The 21,971-nt window shown below is 36.4% G+C and overlaps 4 protein-coding genes across 4 annotated transcripts; 2 read left to right on the top strand and 2 right to left on the bottom strand.

Annotated features, from left to right (window-relative positions):
* On the bottom strand, positions 1-2,411 carry LOC111778277 (coleoptile phototropism protein 1-like). The gene is made up of 2 exons (XM_023658000.1): positions 1,555-2,411; positions 1-670 (listed from the first exon to the last, which is right to left on the bottom strand). The coding sequence occupies exons 1-2, from the start codon at positions 2,383-2,385 to the stop codon at positions 125-127; spliced, it is 1,377 nt and encodes a 458-aa protein (XP_023513768.1). The 5' UTR covers positions 2,386-2,411; the 3' UTR covers positions 1-124.
* Positions 2,412-5,937: 3,526 nt separating this feature from the next.
* Positions 5,938-9,623, top strand: LOC111778378. Its single transcript, XM_023658163.1, has 7 exons — positions 5,938-6,649; positions 6,798-7,105; positions 7,187-7,912; positions 8,339-8,470; positions 8,581-8,784; positions 8,895-9,095; positions 9,186-9,623. Exons 1-7 carry the CDS (start codon positions 6,385-6,387, stop codon positions 9,312-9,314), a joined length of 1,965 nt encoding a protein of 654 aa, XP_023513931.1. The 5' UTR covers positions 5,938-6,384; the 3' UTR covers positions 9,315-9,623.
* A 65-nt stretch (positions 9,624-9,688) lies between these two features.
* On the bottom strand, positions 9,689-15,712 carry LOC111778379 (probable histone H2A variant 3). The gene is made up of 2 exons (XM_023658164.1): positions 15,456-15,712; positions 9,689-10,248 (listed from the first exon to the last, which is right to left on the bottom strand). Exons 1-2 carry the CDS (start codon positions 15,561-15,563, stop codon positions 9,952-9,954), a joined length of 405 nt encoding a protein of 134 aa, XP_023513932.1. The 5' UTR covers positions 15,564-15,712; the 3' UTR covers positions 9,689-9,951.
* A 1,932-nt stretch (positions 15,713-17,644) lies between these two features.
* Positions 17,645-18,001, top strand: LOC111778781. Its single transcript, XM_023658757.1, has one exon. The coding sequence runs from the start codon at positions 17,645-17,647 to the stop codon at positions 17,999-18,001; it is 357 nt and encodes a 118-aa protein (XP_023514525.1).
* The last annotated feature ends 3,970 nt before the right edge of the window (positions 18,002-21,971 follow it).

Here is a 21,971-nt window from a genome sequence, read left to right as displayed (position 1 = left end):
TAAAGTGCAATTAATTATTGGTATTATATAAAAGTAAGTAATTTTGTATAAAAAAAAAAAAAAAAAAAAAAAAAATAATAATGCATAAAAACATAAAGACAAGTCATTGTAAATAAAAACATTTTCAAGACACAGATTTCCTCCATGTCTTAGTGGGCGTCCTACGTTTGACCAACTTTGTTTTAATATCCACCGGCGTCTGCCTCCCGAACCCGGCGTCCTCCTCCTCCACAACTTCGCCGCTGTCGTCCACTCTCTCCGACTCACCGCCATTCTTAAACCCAAACTTCCTCCACTTGAAAAAGCCTCTCTTCTTTTCCGAGAGCCTCTCCATTTGGGCCTGCATGATATTGCACTGGTTCTGCAGCCTCACCACCGTCTCTTTCAGCTTCTTAATCTCCATTTGTTGGGCCGTTATTTCTCTCTTGGATTGGCACCTGGCTGGCAGGTGGTCGAGGGCCGCGGAGGGACTCCTGCCCCCGATTGAGCCGCTCCAGTCGAGGTGGCGGTAGTTCAGCTTGGTTTGCTCGGAGAACAGGACTTGGATTACGGCGCGGACTGGGAGGCGGTCGTTTTGGGCGGCGTGGAGTGATGCTTCTGTGGACAGCTTTCGGCTGTCCATTAGTCTGCATAAACTCTTTCTTTCTTGCTTCGATATATTGGGATGTGCCTATACATAAATAAATAATAATCATTTAACCTTAAAAATAATCTAGGCCTACCATAAATTAGTTTTGATTAGCCAAGTCCTACTTTTTCAACTCACAATAAACCTTCAACGGAATTAAGCCCCATACATATTTTTTGTCCCTGCTTTGTCGCTTTATCGAAACTTAGACGAGCTTTGTCTTTGTCTACCGAATATCGCTTGTGCAGAATTCAAGCTTGTTCGACCATACATGTAGCTCATCTCATCGGGACATCCCGAACATTCATCCATCCAAGTTCTATCGAGGTATTGGCCCTCACGTGCCCATGTCATGTCATTTACAAATACCGTAACGAATAACGGGTGTATATATCAACCTCCGACACGCGGGTAAGGGTGCAATACCGACACACCCGTGCCACCTTAGTACTCTCCTGGGAAAACCCATTTCAAAGAAAGTTGCCCGAGACACTCGTATCAGCACGCTCGCCCACGTTGTGAGACACGTATGTGCCACAGAGTAGTTCACTTAAGCTAATGAAAATTTTCTTTTCTCTCTTATGAGACATTTAAACGGGAATTCTTTATTCCCTTCTAGACGGATCTTCATAGAAATTGACTCGAGTTAAATGAACACCAAACAAAAAGAAAACAACAAATTAACTTTTTGCCTATCTCTCTCTCTTCTGCCCACAATATACAGTAATAACTAATGAGACAAACTGCTTTTCATGGGAGAATCTTTTCCTTTTTCTTTTCTATTTTAAAACCAAATAATTTTTCATCCTTTTGTTTTTTATCTTTAAATTTATACTTCATTTGATTTTTTTTTTAAAAAAAAAATTATTATTATTTAGTTCAATTAATGGCATAATCAAAGCTAAAACAGGAAGATGAAGCCTTACTTTCAGATACGTATCAATGGCTCGGTACAGTCCGTCGTCGGAGGCTCGGGCGTGGCTGGGAAGTACTCCGGCGAGTTCAACAAACTCCAGCAATCCCAAATTAGAATCCATCGCCGCTTCAGCAAGGTAACAATCCACCAATTTCGCCACCTTAACCAAGGCGGCGCCGCTCCTAACGCCGTCGTCCAAGTTAACGAACCTCTTCACAAGTCGAATCACAAGCTCCACATCCAAAACCGTCCCACACGTGTGACTAAACGACGGAATCATCACCTCCTTCAACGACGCTTGATCCAACTGCCACGTAATCCTCTTCTCCAACTCCGCCTTATACGGAGGCTCCACTCCCACCATATTCGCCGTCCGGAGAAGCCTCAGCAAAAAATTACACGGAATCAAATCCCTCTCCGGCGGCAAAACTCCGACCAATGTCTCGACGAAGAACTTCTTTTTCATCCACGAATTCGTCACATTCTGCGGCGATTCGTTGAAATTCGTCAAATCAATCCCCTTTTGTTGATCTAGGGCTTCGTCGGAGAGATCCGGAAGCCATTTGGAAGCGTAATGCGTTATGACAGAGCCGATTAAATCGGTTCGAACGCCTTTGGCCTTGATTCCGGCGAGGGTTTTGACGAAGTAATCGATGTCGAGAATAGCGGAATCGTGAAACCAGTAGCATTGGTCGGGGGAAAGTTTGCCGGAATCCTGGGGCGGAGATTGGTGCTTCATTTTGTGGGAATTGGAGAGAAGAATGGTGAAAACAGAGTAGAGCAGAGCAGGTGATAAGAGGAGCAAAAGAAGACAAAGGTTATTAATGCAAAATATGCGCATCCAATTTGACAGTTCATGCCCTCCAAATTTATACCCTCCAGTTTATATGTAGCCAAATGTTTTATTATTACACTGTGCCACTATTTGAAAAAGACTGATAATGGGTTTAATTTTTTGTTTTGTTTTATTTCTCTAATTTAATCTCTAAATTACATACTTTAAAGCTCGTATATTAAACGGGTTTTCTTTCGTTAAGAACCTACATTAAATTAATTATCCGAGACAAATGAGAATAGGACTGATAGTATGACTTGATAACGTGACTAACACAAACTCTTCAACCCAAATCATACTCTTTTTTTTTTTTTTTTCAGATTTGGGTTGAGTTGAATTTTTGAAAAATAGAAACTCTTAATTTAATTTAGTTGGTGGGTTGACATTTTTTTTGTCAACCCAATTAACTCTAAAATAGGATTACAGTCAAACTCAACCCTACCCATAAGTAAATGTTAGATATGACTCAACCTAACTTAACCCTATCAAAAAAATTAGAGGGGTTGGGTTGAGTTAGGCTCGAAATCCCATTTAAGTTGTTTGGATCACTAATTTAACTAATTTAAATTTTTGATTGGTTTAAAAGATTTTTTTAAATTCAATGGAATTCGAGTGGTATAGACATTGATGGAAGGAGGAGAAAAATAAAATAAAATTGGAAACGAACAAAATAATAATAAAAAAAATGGAAAATCTTTGTTTGGGATTGGAATAGGAAGATCTGGAAGAGAGCTAAGACGAAATTGTATGCCCTAAATGGACAAACATGTGATCCTGTGTGACGCAAGGATACTGAAACCAATCCAAGTGACGAAATCGTGCGGTGACAAGCCAACCACTTGTATAATTTGCACAAATTATTCAATGGAGCTAATAATTTTCCAAGTGGGGAGGCTATTTAGGGTAATCAGAGGCGTTAATGTTATCGTGATGGAATCTAGGAATCAGGGGATTATGTAGGTATGATGCAGCGGATAAAATCCTGAGCATCGTACGGTGCAATGCAACACGTGAAAGCCAAGCAAATTGTAACGTCGGGATCAACCTCCAGTTTCGCTGTTACCTATTGGAGCTCAGAATGAGGTGGCAAGAATGTTTTTTTCTTTTCTTTTCTTTTTAATTATTAATTTTGTCAAAATAAAATATTATTTTAATAATTCGTTAAATTACCTAAGCCCACTTCAACATGGGCCGTATTGAATCAGCTGAGCCCAATATCTTTTTAGTGAAATGATTCTACATGAAAGAGGGTCGAACAATAGCCTTGGTCGAGCAATGAGAAATGGGTTAGTCCCCGAAAATGTTCGTTCCTCTAACCTTAGGGTTAAAAATTCAATCTATATATAGTAGATAATTATATCTGGTACCATTATAGTAAGTTGAATTATATATATGTATATCCTCTCAAGCAAACATTTAAAAATGTACTTTATGTTCTCAGTACCTACCTGAAGTTATTAATACAAATCTTTTAGCGTTCTCCGTGTATTTTCTCTCTCCTATTATTTATGTTCATCTAGATCAAGTGTGCGTTGTGCAATCCTAACACGTGTTAGAAAAATAAAAACTTAAGGGACCATTCTACAAATTATGCAAACCCTACAACGCCAACATACAACAACTTGCCTGCACATCCATCTTTTCCAAACCCTACCACCAACTTTTTATTATTTTACCATCTCGTTCACAAACTTACGCTCTAAATTTAACACATTACGTTAAAATCTAACGTTTATTTAGGTACGAGCATGCTAATGGGTTGCATTACTGTACTTACAATTCATTCTATTTTCAAGTTTATTTATTGAAATAATGACATCGAGCTTTTTAGATGTTTGTGTGGGTAACTTTGATTGGTCATAAATGATGTTCACTAAGATCATGTGGGGTAGTCTCAATCTTTCTTAACAAATGTTGACTTTGACATGTTCTAAGTCGTTATATACTTAGTCAAGTAGATATTTGATGAACATGATGATCAAACAATCAAATACTTCGTTATTATATCGTTTAAACTTAATCAATAAAATAAAAAGAATCAGAATGGTCGGATAGATTAGACGAGACAAAGATGAGAAAGAGAATCATATTCTATTCCCGGACGAAGAATCGCAATTGGGGATATTCTAACACGAGGTCCTACAAGAAATCAACAGCTAGTATTTAAAGTAATCAGATGAAATGGAAAGTTGGTAGCTTTTGATAGACCCATTTGTCTAAATTTCTTGAGCGTACGAAAACAATAAAGTCAGGAGATGTCGTATATTTATAAGTAGAGAGAAATATAAGAGTAGAGTTTAAGTTCTTATGTCGAGTTCAAGATTGTTTGCTACGTACGAAACAAAAAATAAGGTTATTCCAATCCTTTCTTAGTTTCCAGTTTAGAATCACCCGAGAGATGTTTGTTCCTTTCTTATTTTTATTAGAAACATCCCAACGACAAATCAAGTCAAGAGACAATATAAAACAAGTAGAGATGGTATTTAAATTTGTGTTTAATAGGTCCATAATTTATAAGCATGCCTCCAAATACATCTTAGAGGGAGGCATGATATCAACTCTCTACCACACTTGAGTTCCATAGCCTAACGAGCTACCATGTGACACATAGTGTGTCACAATGAAAGCAACCATTGCAAGACGAATGCCTCATACGACTTCCTCTAAAATGGGCCTTTCAAGAACCGTATAGAAGATGGCACGGATATGGCCGCATATATACACATACATGTTCATATATATATATATATATATGAAGCAATCATTAAATAATTAATTTAAAACACATGGAAGCTTATGGAATGGCGCCACGACCGGCATCCCATCCCAACAACGACCATAGACAAACATGAATTAATTCAAACTTTGGAAAATATATTTTTTTAATTACCCAATTTAATTATTATTATTATTATTATTATTATTATTATTGATTTTAGAAAAAACAAAGGGTTATTTAATTTAAATTAAGTCAATAATTGAGAAAACTCAATCCTTTTTGTCAGAAATTAGATCCTTATCTGTGAATGTTGGTTTGAATTTTGTTCTCAGCCACCCCAAGATATTGTTAATTATTCATTTTTTATTTCCATAGTCTTCTCTCCCTAATATTCTTTTTTTATTTATTTATTATTTAAATGACATCAAATTAAAACTATATAATAAAAATTAATATCTTTCCAAAACTATATTAAAGAATCCAATGTTGAATGTAGTTTTACATTACCCAATTTAGAACCCATTTATTTATGTCACATAAATTATTATTTTCCTAACAGAAGTGCCATTTATTGGGCGTTATAAATTTAATTACATTATTAATAATCAAGGGCCCACTTTCCAATTTGTGAAAAAAAGGGGGGTATTTTAGCAAAATGGAAACTTTGTGCCAGGTCTGCAACAGGGTGTGCTCTGGATTTATTACTTTTTTATTTAATAATTTAAACAGATTTTTATTTATTTTTATTTATTTATTTATTTATTTTTGTTGCTCACGATGCTTACGAAGAATCCCTAATTTTGAATATTATTTTTTGTTGAAAAAAATTAATATTTTATTTATTAAATTCAGAGATTAAAAGAGACGAAGGAAAAACAGAGAGTTGAAATTCAAAATTGAACATCATTCTGAAAACGGCCAGAAAGAAAAGGGAAAGCCTCTCTGATTTCAAAGCTCCATTAATCCATTGATCAACCCGTTTTAAGCCCTCTACCAATTGTTGTTCATCTATGGAGTTCTTATTGGCTTTCACCCGATTTTTCTGGCTTCTTTAAGATTCTGATCTTTCCCTCCTTCTTTAAGTCGCCGCCGGGAATGGCCGATAAGTCGCCGCCTGCAGAGGGGTTCTTAATTTTGCCGCTGCCGGTTAGGGTTTCACTGTGTTCTCCGAATCCGACATAGGTTTTTGTTTTTTTGTTGGGATTTGTCGGATCAATCGGAGGCGATTTTGGAGCATTTTAGGGTTGTTGGTTTCGTAATATTTTTGAGGGGTTTCGTCAATTTTGATGGCGAAGGGTGGGTTTTTTGTTGATAAGTTTCGGAGATGTTTAAGGACGTTGTTCTTTATGGTGGCGATGTTGGCGTCACTACTCGTGTCGTCGTTGCCAGTTCTTGTAGCCATTGGAGACATGTTGGTGCCATGTATTTTGATCTCGAGCTTTACTTGTGTTAGATGCTATGGCTTCAAACAACATTTGCGTCGATACGCTTTCAAAAGTTCTTTGACTGATATCCCTTTCGTTTCGATGATCAGATCTCTCATTATTATCTGTATGATCCCGATTTCCATCACATCTATCATTTTCCCCTCAATTCACATACTGGGTCGTTGTGAAATTAGATAAATTATGGAGGATTATGCGTTAATTTGATTATGATCGTCTGGGTGTCAATCGTTTTTCCTTGTTTTTGATTGTAGGTGTTTATTCAATGTGTGATGGACCTGCTCTTTCAAATGGTCCTTACCTTGGAACAGTGACTTTGTGTTCCTTCATATCCATTCTTGTTCTTTCTATCAAGGTTTGTGTCTTTACAGTGAACTCCCAAATGGAGGCTGAAGCTTCATCTTCACCTTCTAGGCAGAGGCTTCACTTAAAGAAATCATGGGGGATGCCAGTTTTGTTTCTATCTTCAGTAGCCTTTGCCCTCGGCCATACGGTTGTGGCATACAGAACAAGCTGCAGAGCACGTAGAAAGCTTCTATTGCATCGTGTTGACCCAGAAGCTGTAAGTTTTTAAGTCTTTAAACTACACAAAGAAAAGGCATGTTGGTTCCTTACAAACAATCCTATTTGACTTGGCTGGCAGGTCCTTTCTTGCAAAAATGTGTTCTCTGGCTACCAGAAGATCCCTCGATCTCCAACTCCTTCTGGATCAAAAACACCAAAAAGTGACAGTGAAATCAAGTGGAAAGTTTCAGGTAATGCCCGGGATGAGAGTGAACTGCCGGTTAGATTACTTGCTGATATGGATAGTTTGTTCATAATATGTCAAGGGCTTACTATTCATTATAAGATCAGCTTGCCCGGGTCACCACCGCGGTCGTTGTCCTCCGCTGCATTTCTTGAACCCAATTATAGTTGCATCTCTCCAAAGAAGGCAATGGGGAGGCTAGTAGTTGATATGCATCCATTTACTGTCTTATCAAAAAACCAACACAACATCCATAGGAGCTATAGCAATCAGTTTCACGGTTCATCTCTGTATGATCCACTATTGGATGGCTCTTCCACAACTTCTCCTATTCTTTGTGATGAAATTCCTGTGATTAGTTTAGATGATGTTGAAGAAGAGGAATTGAGCAAATGTTGCTTAGATGGAAACTTAGAGAGTAATGGGCAATTCGGTATCGTCTTGGTGCACGGTTTCGGGGGTGGAGTTTTCTCGTGGAGACATGTGATGGGGGTGCTTGCAAGGCAGACTGGTTGCAGAGTTGCAGCTTATGATCGGCCTGGTTGGGGATTAACTTCGAGGCTCCGTGCAGAAGACTGGGAAGAAAGACAATTGCCTAATCCCTACAAGCTTGATAGTCAGGTAACCAAAATCATACATTCTTCTTTTTTGTTGTAGAGCTGTTGCGCTAGTGCTGATTGATTTGGTTCTCTGAATGTTTCTTTCTGGTAGAGCTGTAGAGCTACTGCTTGTGATTGTGCTAATGTTTCTTTGTGTAACTTAAATCAAATTTTGTGTTATCATTAGAGGCCACAATATTAGTTTAAATTTTATTTTAGTTCATAAACTTTCATACTCCATTAAAAGACTTGGAAATAGTTAGCAAGAACACAATTCATTTGGAAATGCAACAGATTTGACTACTACCAGATACTTGTGCGTATGAACATTTATTGACAAGGTAAATGAAGAAAAGATGGTGCTCGTGTCGGGGTTGCATGGAGCGGAGTCGTTTTGAAGTATATGTGCTATTGGTTTGAATGGAATGGTATTGAATGGTTTTTTCAGGTGGAGTTACTGCTTGCATTTTGCTCAGAAATGGGGTTTTCTTCAGTGGTGCTCGTGGGTCACGACGATGGAGGGCTGCTCGCTCTTAAGTCTGCACAAAGGCTTCAAGAATCACCAATAAACTCATTCAATGTAAGATTTCCTTGGAGGGGTTTTGATCAAATCATGTAACTTAACTGTTTGGGGGTTATTGCTTAATTCTTCTTGGCTTTTGTGAATGGGAACTGTGATATTATGGGCAGGTTTCCATCAAAGGGGTGGTATTGCTAAGTGTGAGCTTATCAAGAGAAGTGGTTCCTGGGTTTGCAAGAATTTTGCTAAGAACATCACTAGGGAAGAAGCACCTGGTTCGGCCTCTGCTACGAACGGAAATAACTCAAGTTGTGAACCGACGTGCTTGGTACGATGCTACCAAGCTAACAACCGAGGTCTTAAATCTCTATAAGGTAACGTCATTTTATTAAGATCACTTGGATCTTCATTTTGTCTTAAAAGGTAAAATCTGCAAGTTAGTCTTAGAAACTGCTAACATGTGTACCGTTCTGAATGGAAGCAGAAGGCGTTATGTGTGGAAGGGTGGGATGAAGCACTGCATGAGATAGCAAGATTATCATACGAGACATTACTTTCTCCTCAAAACGTCGAAGCTTTGGTGAAGTCTGTTGAAGAGATGCCCGTGCTGGTGGTCGGTGGTGTCGAGGATGCTCTCGTCTCCCTCAACTCTTCCAGAGTTATGGCTTCCAAACTCCCTAATTCAGTATGTCTTCTTCACTCTCATCCCTCTGTACTCGTTCGTTTTTGTTCTTGTTTCCGTTTCAATGAACGATGAGGTTGTATCATAACACAGAGACTGATAACGATATCTGGATGCGGACATCTGCCGCACGAGGAATGCCCGAGCGCCTTACTTGCTGCCATCTCACCCTTCATCACCAGAATTCTTTTGCAGAGACCTCACTCCAGCACCCCTCAATAGAAATACAAAATACTCACCATTCCTTTTAGAGAGAATAGACAGCACCCTTTTTCCTATTTTCTTCTTCTTCTTCTTCTTCTTCTTCCCTCGTTGAAATACTCACCCTCAAGAACATTGGCGAAAAGGCCACTTCTTTGGGTGACAGTTTTTGAGAGCCGTTTCCAAATTGTTCTATTTAGTAACAACCCTGTAATTCCCCTTACTGAACCAAGGTGTTATTTCCCACCTAGTGTTGTGGAGATAACCTTATATTTGTAAATCTTTTTCGTTAGATTTTCAAGAGTTCATCAAGAAAGACACTTATTCAAACTGGCTTAGTTTCATTTCCTTTTCAGCGATGAATGAGAGATGTTTCAGATGAACAGAGATAGAAATGAGACTAAAAATGAGAAAGATTTTGCATATTAAAACTTACAAAACACGAAATGACTTCGTATCTCCTTGTGCCTACTAAATGGATAAAGCAATATCACATCACAAAAGTAGAATTGGTGATATATGACACAACTAAATTAGACCAGACAATGACATGACAGCATATGATAACCACTCAACTAAACTGTAAGATTAAGGATAAAAAACCCATACTTCTAAAAGAGACAGACAACCTATTCAATTCAATTCAATTCAATTCAATTCATTCCTTGGAGGATTTGTTAATGAGTGATTTGTGGATGTGGGGGATCACTCCTCCACCAGCAATGGTTCCTTTAATGAGTGTGTCCAGTTCTTCATCTCCTCTGATTGCAAGCTGCAAATGCCTTGGTGTTATACGCTTTACCTTCAGATCCTTGCTCGCGTTCCCGGCCAGCTCTAACACTTCTGCCGTCAGGTACTCCAAGATTGCTGCTGTGTATACAGCTGCTGTAGCCCCGACACGACCGTTGGCGGCAACCCTTGTTTTAAGTTGCCGGTGAACCCTTCCCACTGGAAACTGTATCACCAAGCCATCCAATACCAAAAACCCCTCAACAACAATGAGAAAGTGTGAAAAAGTTCAAGAAAAAAAAGGGAAAGAAATTGCTTCCACTGTCTAAGCCATTTATATTTCAAAGATAACAAACAAAAATGGAGAATAACATATGCATAACTTTCATACTAGTCCAAAAGTTATACATCAAAATGCTACATAGTCGATCTTTCATAATCTGCAAATATTTTTTTGAAGTTTCAAAACGATCCCAAAGCATTTTTTAATGCTACTTTATCTTATAGAAAAGTTATACATCAAACTGCTATAAAGTCATCTACAAATCACTTTCGGTAATTGTGCCTTATTATACCAAACAAGATGTGCAATAAAAACATAGGTGATATTCTAATCATCCCACAACAGAGAAAATTTTTGCAGTATACTAAAAGGAATATACGCAGAGCAGAAGAAACTATAAACCAACATTGAAAAGAAAGCATAAAAAAAGTGAAAACAGAAAATGAGAAGCCATTAGTTCAGAAGATATACAGCAAAAAGGGCTAAAATGAAGCATCTACAAAAGCACCAGTTTCATCTTGAAATGTTTTCAAACGCCACATCTTCGTCTTTACCGGCCACACTTTATCCACCCAGTCCATCATAAGTTGCATATTGATCAAAATATAAAAGTAGTTCTAAGAAGAAAACAAAAGGAAAGCAAGGAAAAATGGGTGGCAGAACTCAATAAGAGCATAACAAGATATAGATATAATATATATGTAATATGCAACACTAGCTTCTTCTTCTCCGTTAGAGGGTATTACTACCAGCAAAAGAGAGAGAGAGAGAGAGAGAGAGGAGCCTCAACAGGATTGAAGGAAAAGTAACTCATCTAGTTGATGTAGTAAGAAAAATACAGAAATCTGAAATTCCCTCACAAGGGATTTATATAGAAGCACAATTAAAGTCGGCACATTACCGGTTTTCACTTTAACAATTGTTAAACAGACACCACATGGCAGGAAATGATGGTTTCCAGTGGCTTAAAAACAAAGAATTTGGGGAAGAAAAGCCGTACATACTTGAGTGCGTTTTCAAGACCATTCAAAACACAATTAAGTATTAACTTATCAGAAAAAAAAAAAAAAAAAAAAAAAACAAAAAAAAAAAAANGTTGATGAATAACTGGAAATCAATTCGAAATTCCATATCAACGGAATCTAACCCCAAAATCCTCAATACATGGAATGACTACAATCAATGTTTGCATCTTGTACGGTCTGGGAAATTTTCGCTCGTTCCATCATTTGATCCATTTGTCCATTCAAAACTTTAGAATCTTCAATCAATGCCATTGGCATTCTAGGTTTGCAAGAACAGTTTTTTGTAGTTTGTTATGACTGAAGGGTTTCTTCGGTTTGGGTCAGTTTGGTTCACTTTTAAGCATTATTTGACTCAAACCGAACCACTATGGTTCAGATCAGTTCTTGATTTACCCGAACTGACTCATTATTTGAGTTAGGTTTCATTCATTTCTGATGCTCTCTCTCTCTCTCCTTGATTCGCTTCCGTTCTTACGCTCTTTCTAGTCTATAATCGAAGTCATGAATCTCTCCCAATCAACATGGCAACCATCATTTTCTTAAATCAAAATCTTCCGATCGTCGTTCTCACATCCGGGCACAAATGAAAACAACAGGATTTCTGCTTCAAAGGCAACCCAAGCATGGTTTTCTTCTTCGACGGCAACCCAGACTAGATTTTCTCAATCTGAAGCTTGCTTTACCTATTTCACCTGGCCACACCTTTTTTTTCTCTCTCTCTCTTCCTTTCTTTCTATCACCTAATCCAGATCTATCTTTAGGTTCAACCCACTCATGATTTGAGTTACGATTTGGATAATGTTGTAGTTTTATGATGTTGAGGATGGTGGTCTGAACAATGGAAGAGGAAGAAGGGAAATATGGAAAGAGAAGGAGGAGGAAATTGAAGATTGAGAAATTAAGATGGATTTTGTGGGAAAAGAAGAAGATTGATTGATACAAACATTTGGTCAGGTTTGGGAAGAAAAAGGAATGGGTAAAGGAGATGGAGAAACCAAGATGGAAATGGACTGGGTGGGGAAAAAAGCATGAGGGACTCGATCCGACCTACTTTTGTTCAAACATGAATTGAGATGGGTTTCTTCTCTAAATCGGAATGGGTCAGATAGGATTTCTACAAAAACTGACCTAAACCAATCCATTTCACCCCTAACGACGAATGACCAACAACTTCTAGTGCACCACTGTTGTTAACTCAATAGATTTCTAGCCATATTTATCAATGATGATGCTACGCCACTATCAATTTTTATTCTATCAAATATCTTAACAACCTTTAGAAATCAAAGCTGTGTTTTTCAAACTCAAAATTCCAATTTCAAGACCACCCGAATCCAAAGGAGTAGGGGACAATTTTCACCATCCACATATGGACCTTCCCAATAAAAGTTCATGATAATTTCTTCAATCAATACCACGGTGGTAGAGAATTTATTAAAAAAATGTACTGTACAATAACAACTTCTTGGTTTATTGGTCGAGGGCACGGCAATCTGTGTTCCTGGACAGGTCATGAGCTCAAGTTTTGGCTAATGTGAAATCTAAAAAAAGGTAATGTACAAGAATATTGGTTAAAACAGCTTGGATCCCTTTAGTCTCCTATTTCGAAAAATGCAAGTTTCTATCACCATAACTTTCTACAACTTCGTCAGTCAATGGGTTCCAGAGTTCCACAAATTCTGGCTATCCTCCCCAAGAGAAGCTAAACACAGGCAAAGAAAAAACTTAACATGAACGATTTAGAGTATATTTCAGACAATGAAGACCAACAATTGCTGCCTAAGAAAAAGTAGCCCTATCCCCTAATCAAACAAAATTCTTGCAAAACATTGACCATACGCCGGAAACTTTTCCTCATTATCAAAGAAAAACATATGTCTGTAATAATTCAACTGGGGCACTATTTAGACCTGTACCTTCCTCTCTTGATTGAGAGAGATTTTGTTTTGTAATGATAAACCCCACCACCAATACCATGACATAACTCTCCATACAATCCACCTTCCATCCTTATTTTGAATGAAAGAAAAGGATTAAACTAAAAAGGAGCTACTAAACACAGAACAAAACTACTTGAAAAGACTCTAGTTACTAAGAGTTAAAAAGAAAAAGATAAATGATAACAGGTGCTACTTGTAAATGACCTAAAGAGAGGCATAACAGTGAGCCAAGACCCACATCACCCCCCAAGACCCTCTTACCCTGAAATTTCTTGTGTTCGGTATTCCTCAAGAGCAAGATTTTCCATAAGATGGCCAAAAACGCCACCTACCAGAAGAATCGCATGAAAGGGCAATAATGTGTAGCTCAAGTCAAACTAAAGAGAGTTTTTTTTTTCCCTTTTAATTATAAGATCCACCTCCATATGAACAGGTTTGAGAACGACACATAAAAAACCAAGAAAACACATAACAATGCGTAAAACAATGAGTAGAGTGGCATAGAGTGGATGCCCAATTGAGCACATGTGGGGAAAAAGGAATGCAATAGAAGCAAGACAAATAGTTGTTGAAAATAAAAACGAGTCTAAAGGAAGCCTCCGCCAATGACAAAAGGAGTGGTTGGAACTAGAACTGTAAAGGAAGAGAGGTCCAACAAATGCTAAACGAAGTATCATTGAAGATGTAGCAAGGGCGTGAGCTTAGGTGGGCCTTGGACTTGTGAAGTTTCGGACACAATGCCGAGTTTAAAAGTAATTGCTGAGAATCATTCTCTACCAAAAGAAGAAAATAATACAAGTGCCATGGCCATGATGATTTCTAGCGCTAGGTGTTATATATACTAAATTATGGACTGCACTTATTGTTACAAATTATTGGCAACAACCAACTGTGTTTCAAATATCTAGGAGGATTTACCCAGAAGCAGTGGCTTGAATTTTTCTACAAAAAGGAGTGGAGAAGGGAGAAAAACTTGTTGAAACTTCAATTTTGCTCTATATACAATTATTTAATTTTCCACAGGAGAACCTCTTGGTCAAATACACCTTGAGGATAAAGTGAAAGCATATTAGTCATTGACTACAGAGTAAGTCACTAAATGGTGATTAAGAATTTTCCTCAGTTTCTCAAATTACTTGGGATAATCAACTGTAATTCATATTTCAAGTTCACAATAAAACTTTTAGTCCAATTTTCAAGTTTCTATAACTCTAACGCTAGGAAAAAGACTAAGTACCATGTAAACGAACAAGATATATTATAAAGGCCTACTGTGAACCCATGCATTATGATCTTGAAAGTTCTAAACATAAGAATGGTCAAATCCCAATCTATCTCCAATATATTGATGTGAGATCCCACATAGGTTGGGGAGGAGAACGAAACATTCTTAATAAGGGTGTAGAAACGGTTGGGGAGGAGAACGAAACATTCTTAATAAGGGTGTAGAAACCTCTCCCTAGTAGACGCATTTTAAAAACCTTGAGGGAAAGCTCAAAAGGGAAAGCCCAAAGAGGACAATATCTACTAGCGGTGGGCTTGGGCTATTACAATTGACTTGCATCATCTTTTCGACAAACAACTTCAATAGCATGAGAAAGAGATCTTGTATGCATACTTCGCACTTGCACATACCATATCATACTAGTGGTGGGCATCCCTCGACAAAAGAACATTGGCGGCAAGGCAACTTCTTCAAGCACAGAACAACAGCAGCAAACCGACACTAGCTAAAGGAACACATACCCAGAAACATGCACCTACTTCTAACATCAAAGAGGACTAAGAGGTACCCCTACAGAGATTCTCAGACGGCCACCTCCTAAACGTCGATCTCACACTCTTACAGCTCCAATAAGCGCAGCCCATGAAGAAAACGAACTTATCAAGCTATTCAATAAACAGGAAAACAGGAAAACAAGAAGCGCGGGTGGAAAAATAGGACCCATCTGAAATAAACAAATATAAAACTTTCAAACACAAAATTTTAAAAGTTTTAGAAGAAAAAAAACACCCAATGTCCAAATTCTAAGGGTTGGAAACCTTGAAACGCATCTACGTTAGAAAATTTGTGGATTTGTAAAGTGAAAACCGGCATAAACCTCAAACGAACACAGATCCACAGAAGACACACAAAAGGAAGGTAGAAAGAGAAGTGGTGAAGTGTACAGAAAGAGAGAGAGACCTGGAGACCAGCGCGGGAAGAGCGAGAAACGGGCTTCTTTTTATCCTTATCCTTGTTGTTGGAGGCAGATTTGCCCATTATCAGACCCTTGGCTCCCTTCCCCGACATTTTGAAGCCCAAGAATTAGGGTTCCTCTCACTTGCAGTGACGGATTTTTAGAGGAGAAAGAAAAAGAACCGATAAGGAACGACGGGAAGCGAGGTAGATAAAAGTAATGCCCCCAACCCCCCAACCCCCTCCCTCTTCGATAACTCCACGAAGACTTGCAGATTCAGCTTCTCCACCCCACATTTACCCAAATACCCTTCCTTTTTTCTTCTTCAAAAATAAATATTTATTTATTTATTTATTTATTTATTTATTTATTTATATAAATTTGTTTTAATTATTTTTTAACCCTAAAATGTTGTATTTCGATTGGTAAATTCAAAATATAAATTTAATTAATAAATTATTTAATTATTATAAACTATGTATTTTTCAATTAAATTTTGTATTTCGAATTGGTAAATTCAAAATATTAAATTCAATTAAAAAGATGATATTTAATTATTATAAAGTACATATATTTTAATTTTTTTTGGTTCAAACCATACAAATATTTGTTAGATTCTGGTCCCATTGTTCTTTAGGATAAGGTTATAATTAAATGTATTTTTAAATAATTAAAAAGAGAATTTTCAAATTACTTATAAACAAATATTTTGAAATAATAATCTTAATTTATAGGATTATTGATATGACCCGAACCAATTTAGATTGTTCAACCCAAGTCATTGATGTTGTGTTGGGTTACATTTCTTTTAAAACAAAAAATTTAGTTCGGTTTACAAGTTGGCATTTTTTTTTATCGAATCAATTCAACTAACCCGAAATTACGATTATAACCCAACCCAATCATAGTTTTAAAAAATATTATGAATATTTTATTTGTAAAAATGTTGTCGTTATTTGATAACTGATAACTCAAATATTAGTGATGCGTTGTAACTCGTAAATATTTAATATTTGAACTTTATGATATTTTAGCTATTAATATAATACGATATTATTAAATAATGAAGAAAAAATAATTGAAAAATAGAAGGTTAAATTGTAAAGTCGGTTGGAGTTGTTTGGGTCACCAACTCATTTTTTAACCCACCAATATACATCCGTGTTTATCTTCTCGAAAAAAATCTCACAAGGGTATTTTCATAGTGTCGTAAAATAGTTAGATATTCAAATTTACGATTATTTCATCTATTTTATAACATCATAATCAGTGATATATGCTCAAATTGATTAATTGAAGCTTAAAATAGTTAGTTTTTAAGATTACGTTAGAAGTAAATTCAAATTTATATTTAATTAATAAATTTGTTTAATTTTTAGGAAATAATAAAAGAAAAAAAGCGTGGGGCCCAAGATGTCATGGTCAAATAACAGTTGGAAAAGTGGCTGAAAACCTTAAAAAAAGCGCACAAGTGGGACCGTGCCACATCACTCTCTACGCACCCCGCCTAAACCTTATCCATTTTGTTTCCTCTTTTACCCTTCCAGTCAACTCACAGTCACCATTCCGTACCGTTCTTATAAATTATTAATATTAATTACAAACGCATGAAATTTCGAGTTTTTTAAATCTGTGAAAGTATTCATTTTATTAATTTCTGAATTTTAAGTAATATTTTGTTTCTTTATAAACTAATATTTTAATGTCTAATAAATATGTGTGTTTTATTGTAATAATACCTTAAACTTTAATCTTTTTTTAATAAACATATATATAGAAGAAAGGATTAAAAATACTTCTAGTAAGAAAAATATTATTTATTTGTTAATTAACCATTCTATTAAAGAGTCTTTAATTTAATAATTAAATTATAAATTATGTCTTGATAAAATTTTATAAATAATTTAAATAAATTGATAAAATATTCATAAATAAATAGCGTGGAAAGTAGGAAGAATTTATAAGATTTTTATGAAATTACATTATAATATTTTAAATTGTAAGGACTAACGGGTAACTTTGACCAAATTACAAGGGTTAATTTTGTAATTTAACAGGTACGACAGGATCAGACGATTTCACGTGGTTCTGAAGCACCCGATTAAAACTCTCCTCCACTCCCGTTAAAAAGAGTCGTCCCTGTGACTTTGACAATTTATCCCCCTCTTCCAATCCCTAATTTTCTGCTTCTCTCATGGCGACCAATCTTCCCGTTTTCCATGTCGCTCCGATAAGGGCTTCGTCATCTGGAAAATCCGAACCTAATCGCCGGAAGGCTGCCGCGCCAAAGTGGTGGTCACCGATCTTTGGATGGTCCTCCGAGCCGGACTACATCGGTTCTTCCGCCGCGGATCAGCTTGTTCAGAATGCCGATCCAGAGCTCGACGGCGGACGACCGAAATCCAAATTCCTGCCAGGCTGCTTCACGGAGGAGAAGGCGAAACTACTCCGGATGAAGACGCTGGAGAGCTCTACTTTTCATGACATTATGTATCATTCAGCAATCGCGTCGCGCCTCGCCTCCGATTTGTCGGACCGAAGCAAGGAATAGATCTACGAAGCTTAGCGCAGTGAGGTATTGTATTATGTTTTTTGAAATCTGTATCTGTACTGCCTTCCTTTGCAAATCGTCGTAACAAAAAATTTGGGGAAAGGATATGAAGCTTACTTTCCCAATGAATTTACCTTTTACTTTTGACTTCTAGATCGTGTAGATTGCTGAAACTTCAAACCTACTGTAATTTTTTTGCGTCTGATTATTGATTGACGACGATTGTGTTAAGCCTTGTGTTCTTGTTACAATCACAATCAATTCATAGAAACGGTTGTAGATGAATAATACATTTTGATCTTGACCGGCCTTGAAATCTACGCCCACCGTTGTAATTTAATAGAACACTAGAAATAATTATCAGATGTGTAGCCCATGCCCTAACGATTTCTTCTCAGAGCCATTCAGTGAGATGTTTGCTGAATCATCTTAAGTGGATAATTTGAAGAATTTTTTAACATCAGATCGTCGCTGTTTAGGTGATGTTCTTAATTAGAGTATTCAGAAAAGGAAAAGGAAATGGATCCAAACTTTTTTTGTTGTTCTGTGAAACGATCAAGTTTTGGATTAGACAAAATCTTGATTAATGAGGGAGAGATTACAAAAAAAAAATTCTGTGAGAGTTGAAAAATCTTAAATTGTTTGAATTAAGAATGCTACAGAATCTGATAGGAGCGGTGTATAATGTGTATATACTAATTAAATTAATGATAAATAATGATTCTGTAGATTAAATAATTGGGTCAGTTCTTTCCAAATCCCACCAAAAACAGATAATTAGGAATCTGGATGACTCACCTAAACGAGTTAATGATAGATTAATCGAATATATCCATTTTTTGAAGCGTGCCTAGATGTTGGGTAAAAAATATTGTACGCTCCAATTTTTTTAATTTTTAATTTTTGGTTGTAAACATATTCAATATTATTATACCTATTAATTTTGTATTTTTATCTAAAAAAAATATTTTTAAAAATATACTGATTCTATCTTAATTTTGGAAGGAAACTATTAGTTTAATTAAATATTAATAGTGTTTGAAAAATATTCTTAAATTAAAAAAAAAAAAAAAAAAACTCNAAAAAAAAACTCCTAAACCCTTCAATTTTGTTAAAAAAAAGTTTAAAAGTATTCTTGAAAATGTATTAATATCATTCCACTATTAGTATAATAAAAATATTAATAGTATTTCAAAAATATTAAAAAAAATTTTTTTATTAAATATCCTTTCACTTTAAAAAAAAGTTTTAATATATTAATACTACTCTCGTATTATCTTCAAACATTTTAATGTTACTTTTGAAACGTGGTACAGGTATTTTTAAATTTTAAAGAAATATTTAAAGGTGTTATTAAACTTTTTAAAAATATATTTAAAAGTATTTTTTAAGTTTTTAAAAAAATTAAAAGTAATGATACAACTTTTGAAAATTTTGAAAAGTATTTTTGGAACCGTGTAGTTAAAAAATATCTTTGAAACAATCTTGGTAGTTGAAAGATATCTTTGAAACCATTTTGAAAGTTAAAAGATATCTTTGAAACTACATTTTGAAAGTTGAGAGATATTTTTTAAACAAAATATTAAAGATTTGAATCCGAAATTAATGGCTATGTTATTTTTTAACTTTTTCTTTTGGACGTTTAAGTGATTATTGGAACTTTAAAAAATTCGGTATTTCCATCTCGTCTTTGTCTTTCCTTTCTTTTATTGTTCCTTGTTTCATAACACATTAACAACACTAGTCTCTACCATTTTCTTTGTTAAAGGTCGGTTTCTTCATTTTGTTTTTGTATTTGTTGAACACTGTCATAAGCCCTATTCTCTAGGACCAAGACCTATTCTCAAGGTCTTTTTTTGGCTTGTTAGTTTATCTTTAGGTTTAGCAGAAGGCTATGTAATGCCATTCTTTCTGCTGTTGAAATCATCAAGTTTTGAGTGTCATATTGTATGTCTTGAGTAACTTTGGTGTTGTGAGTACATTTGTTCCGCTTTCGGCGCACAACAAGTGGTATCAGAGCCTTATTCTGGTATTTGGGGGTATTTTGAAAGTTTGGGCCTCATCGACCATTAGACGTGCTCACAATCGTGTTTATTCTCTTGAAAATCAGTTTTCAAGAATTGTGTTTTTGAGTTACATCCAGATTAATTATTGCAAATGGCCGAACCATCACGACGTGGATCGAGAGTGTGGAGTTCCAATCTCGAAGTAGAAAAATTTGATGGAACCAATAATTTTGGTGTTTGGCGAGGCGAAGTTAGCGATTTGCTGGTCATGCAAGACCTCGATGTTTCTCTCCAAGAGGAGATGCCTGAAGACATGACAGAAGCAGAATGGACAAAATTAAATCGGCAAGCCTGTGGAATTATTCGATCCTGTCTTGGCAAGGATCAGAAATATCCATTTATGAAGGTTACCATGGCGAAAGAATTATGGGACAAGCTTGAAGCGAAATATATGAAGAAGAGTGTGGAAAATAAACTCTATTTGAAGAAGAAACTCTTCCGTTTTGACTACAAGGAAGGTATCTCAATGGCTGAGCATTTGGATGATTTTAACAAAATCATCACTGATTTGCTCAATCTTGATGTTAAGATTGATGACGAGGACAAGGCGTTGTTGTTATTAAACTCTTTGCCGGAATCCTACGAGTTTTTAGTAACAACCCTACTACATGGAATCACTAATATTGATTTTGAAGATGTTTCAAATGCCTTAATAAACAATGAGATGCGAAAGAAGGAAAAGGAGACGTATCAAAGCTCTAGCTCAAATGTTCTCACTGCTCATGGAAGAACTTCTACCTGGAAAAGGAACGAATGTGGAGAGTCTCGATTAAAGTCGAGAGGTAGATCTGATAATTGGAGAAAACTTGATAAAAATGAGTGTGCATATTGTCGACAGAAAGGCCATTGGAAAAAAGATTGTTCGATCTTAAAAGAGAAGGGGTCGAAGTCCAATGTGGTTAAAGATGACGACACTGATACAGATGATGCCTTGACAATCTCCCTATCAGCCAGCCAAACCATTGAATGGATTCTTGATTCTGGGTGCTCCTATCATATGTGTCCCAACAAAGAGATGTTTTTGGACTTCAAAAAGTTCAATGGTGGAGTTGTCTATATGGGCAATGATAGTACTTGCAAGATAATGGGAATCGGCTCAGTACAAATCAAGATGTTTGATGGGGTTATACGAAAACTCAAAGATGTGAGGTATGTTCCTGACTTGAAGAAAAACTTGATTTCACTTGGCGTTTTGGATGCGAGTGGTTATCGCATCATTTTGGAAGGAGGGAATTTGAAAGTAGCTCGTGGAGCTTTGGTGGCAATTACAGGAACTAGAAGAGGTAGCATATACTACCTCAACGGAACCACAATAATTGGGCATGCTGCTATGGCAAGTTCGAAAGAACAAGACATATCGAAATTATGGCACATGCGACTCGGGCATGCTGGTGAGAAGGCGCTTCAGACATTGGTGAACCAAGGAGTCCTTAAGGGTGCCACAACTGGAAAAATTGATTTCTGTGAACATTGTATATTTGGTAAACAAAAAAATGTGAAGTTTGGTACAGCTATACACCAAACAAAGGGTATTTTGGATTATGTTCACACCGATGTATGGGGTCCCACAAAGAATGTCTCATTGGGAGGAAAGAGGTGGTTTGTCACCTTTATTGATGACTACTCGAAGAGAGTTTGGATGTATCCCATGAGGCACAAAAACGAGGTTCTCCAAATCTTCCTAGAGTGGAAGAAAATGGTAGAGAATCAGACGGATAGGAAAATCAAAAAGCTGAGATCAGACAACGGGGGAGAATATACTTATGATCCATTCCTTAAAGTATGCCGAGATGAAGGGATCGTTCGACACTTCACTGTTCCTGGTAAGCCACAACAAAATGGAGTTGCTGAGAGAATGAACCAGACATTAATAGAGAAGGTTCGATGCATATTGTCTCAAGCAG

Source organism: Cucurbita pepo, chromosome LG17 (genome assembly GCF_002806865.2).
Source record: "Cucurbita pepo subsp. pepo cultivar mu-cu-16 chromosome LG17, ASM280686v2, whole genome shotgun sequence".
NCBI lineage: Eukaryota > Viridiplantae > Streptophyta > Magnoliopsida > Cucurbitales > Cucurbitaceae > Cucurbita > Cucurbita pepo.
The sequence above is the reverse complement of the archived record's forward strand: the minus strand, read 5'-3'. Positions and strand labels throughout refer to the sequence as shown.

What these genes read in the sequence shown, in the direction of transcription:
- LOC111778378 (XM_023658163.1), top strand. Translation starts at nt 6,385, where the DNA reads ATGGCGAAGGGTGGGTTTTTTGTTGATAAGTTTCGGAGATGTTTAAGG. An exon ending in ATCGTGTTGACCCAGAAGCT is followed by an intron (nt 7,106 to 7,186) that starts GTAAGTTTTTAA and finishes CTTGGCTGGCAG; the next exon opens with GTCCTTTCTTGCAAAAATGT. An exon ending in CTTCCAAACTCCCTAATTCA is followed by an intron (nt 9,096 to 9,185) that starts GTATGTCTTCTT and finishes ATCATAACACAG; the next exon opens with AGACTGATAACGATATCTGG.
- LOC111778379 (XM_023658164.1), bottom strand. Translation starts at nt 15,563, where the DNA reads ATGTCGGGGAAGGGAGCCAAGGGTCTGATAATGGGCAAATCTGCCTCC. An exon ending in CTTCCCGCGCTGGTCTCCAG is followed by an intron (nt 10,249 to 15,455) that starts GTCTCTCTCTCT and finishes TTGGTGATACAG; the next exon opens with TTTCCAGTGGGAAGGGTTCA.
- LOC111778781 (XM_023658757.1), top strand. Translation starts at nt 17,645, where the DNA reads ATGGCGACCAATCTTCCCGTTTTCCATGTCGCTCCGATAAGGGCTTCG.
- LOC111778277 (XM_023658000.1), bottom strand. Translation starts at nt 2,385, where the DNA reads ATGCGCATATTTTGCATTAATAACCTTTGTCTTCTTTTGCTCCTCTTA. An exon ending in CCATTGATACGTATCTGAAA is followed by an intron (nt 671 to 1,554) that starts GTAAGGCTTCAT and finishes ATTTATGTATAG; the next exon opens with GCACATCCCAATATATCGAA.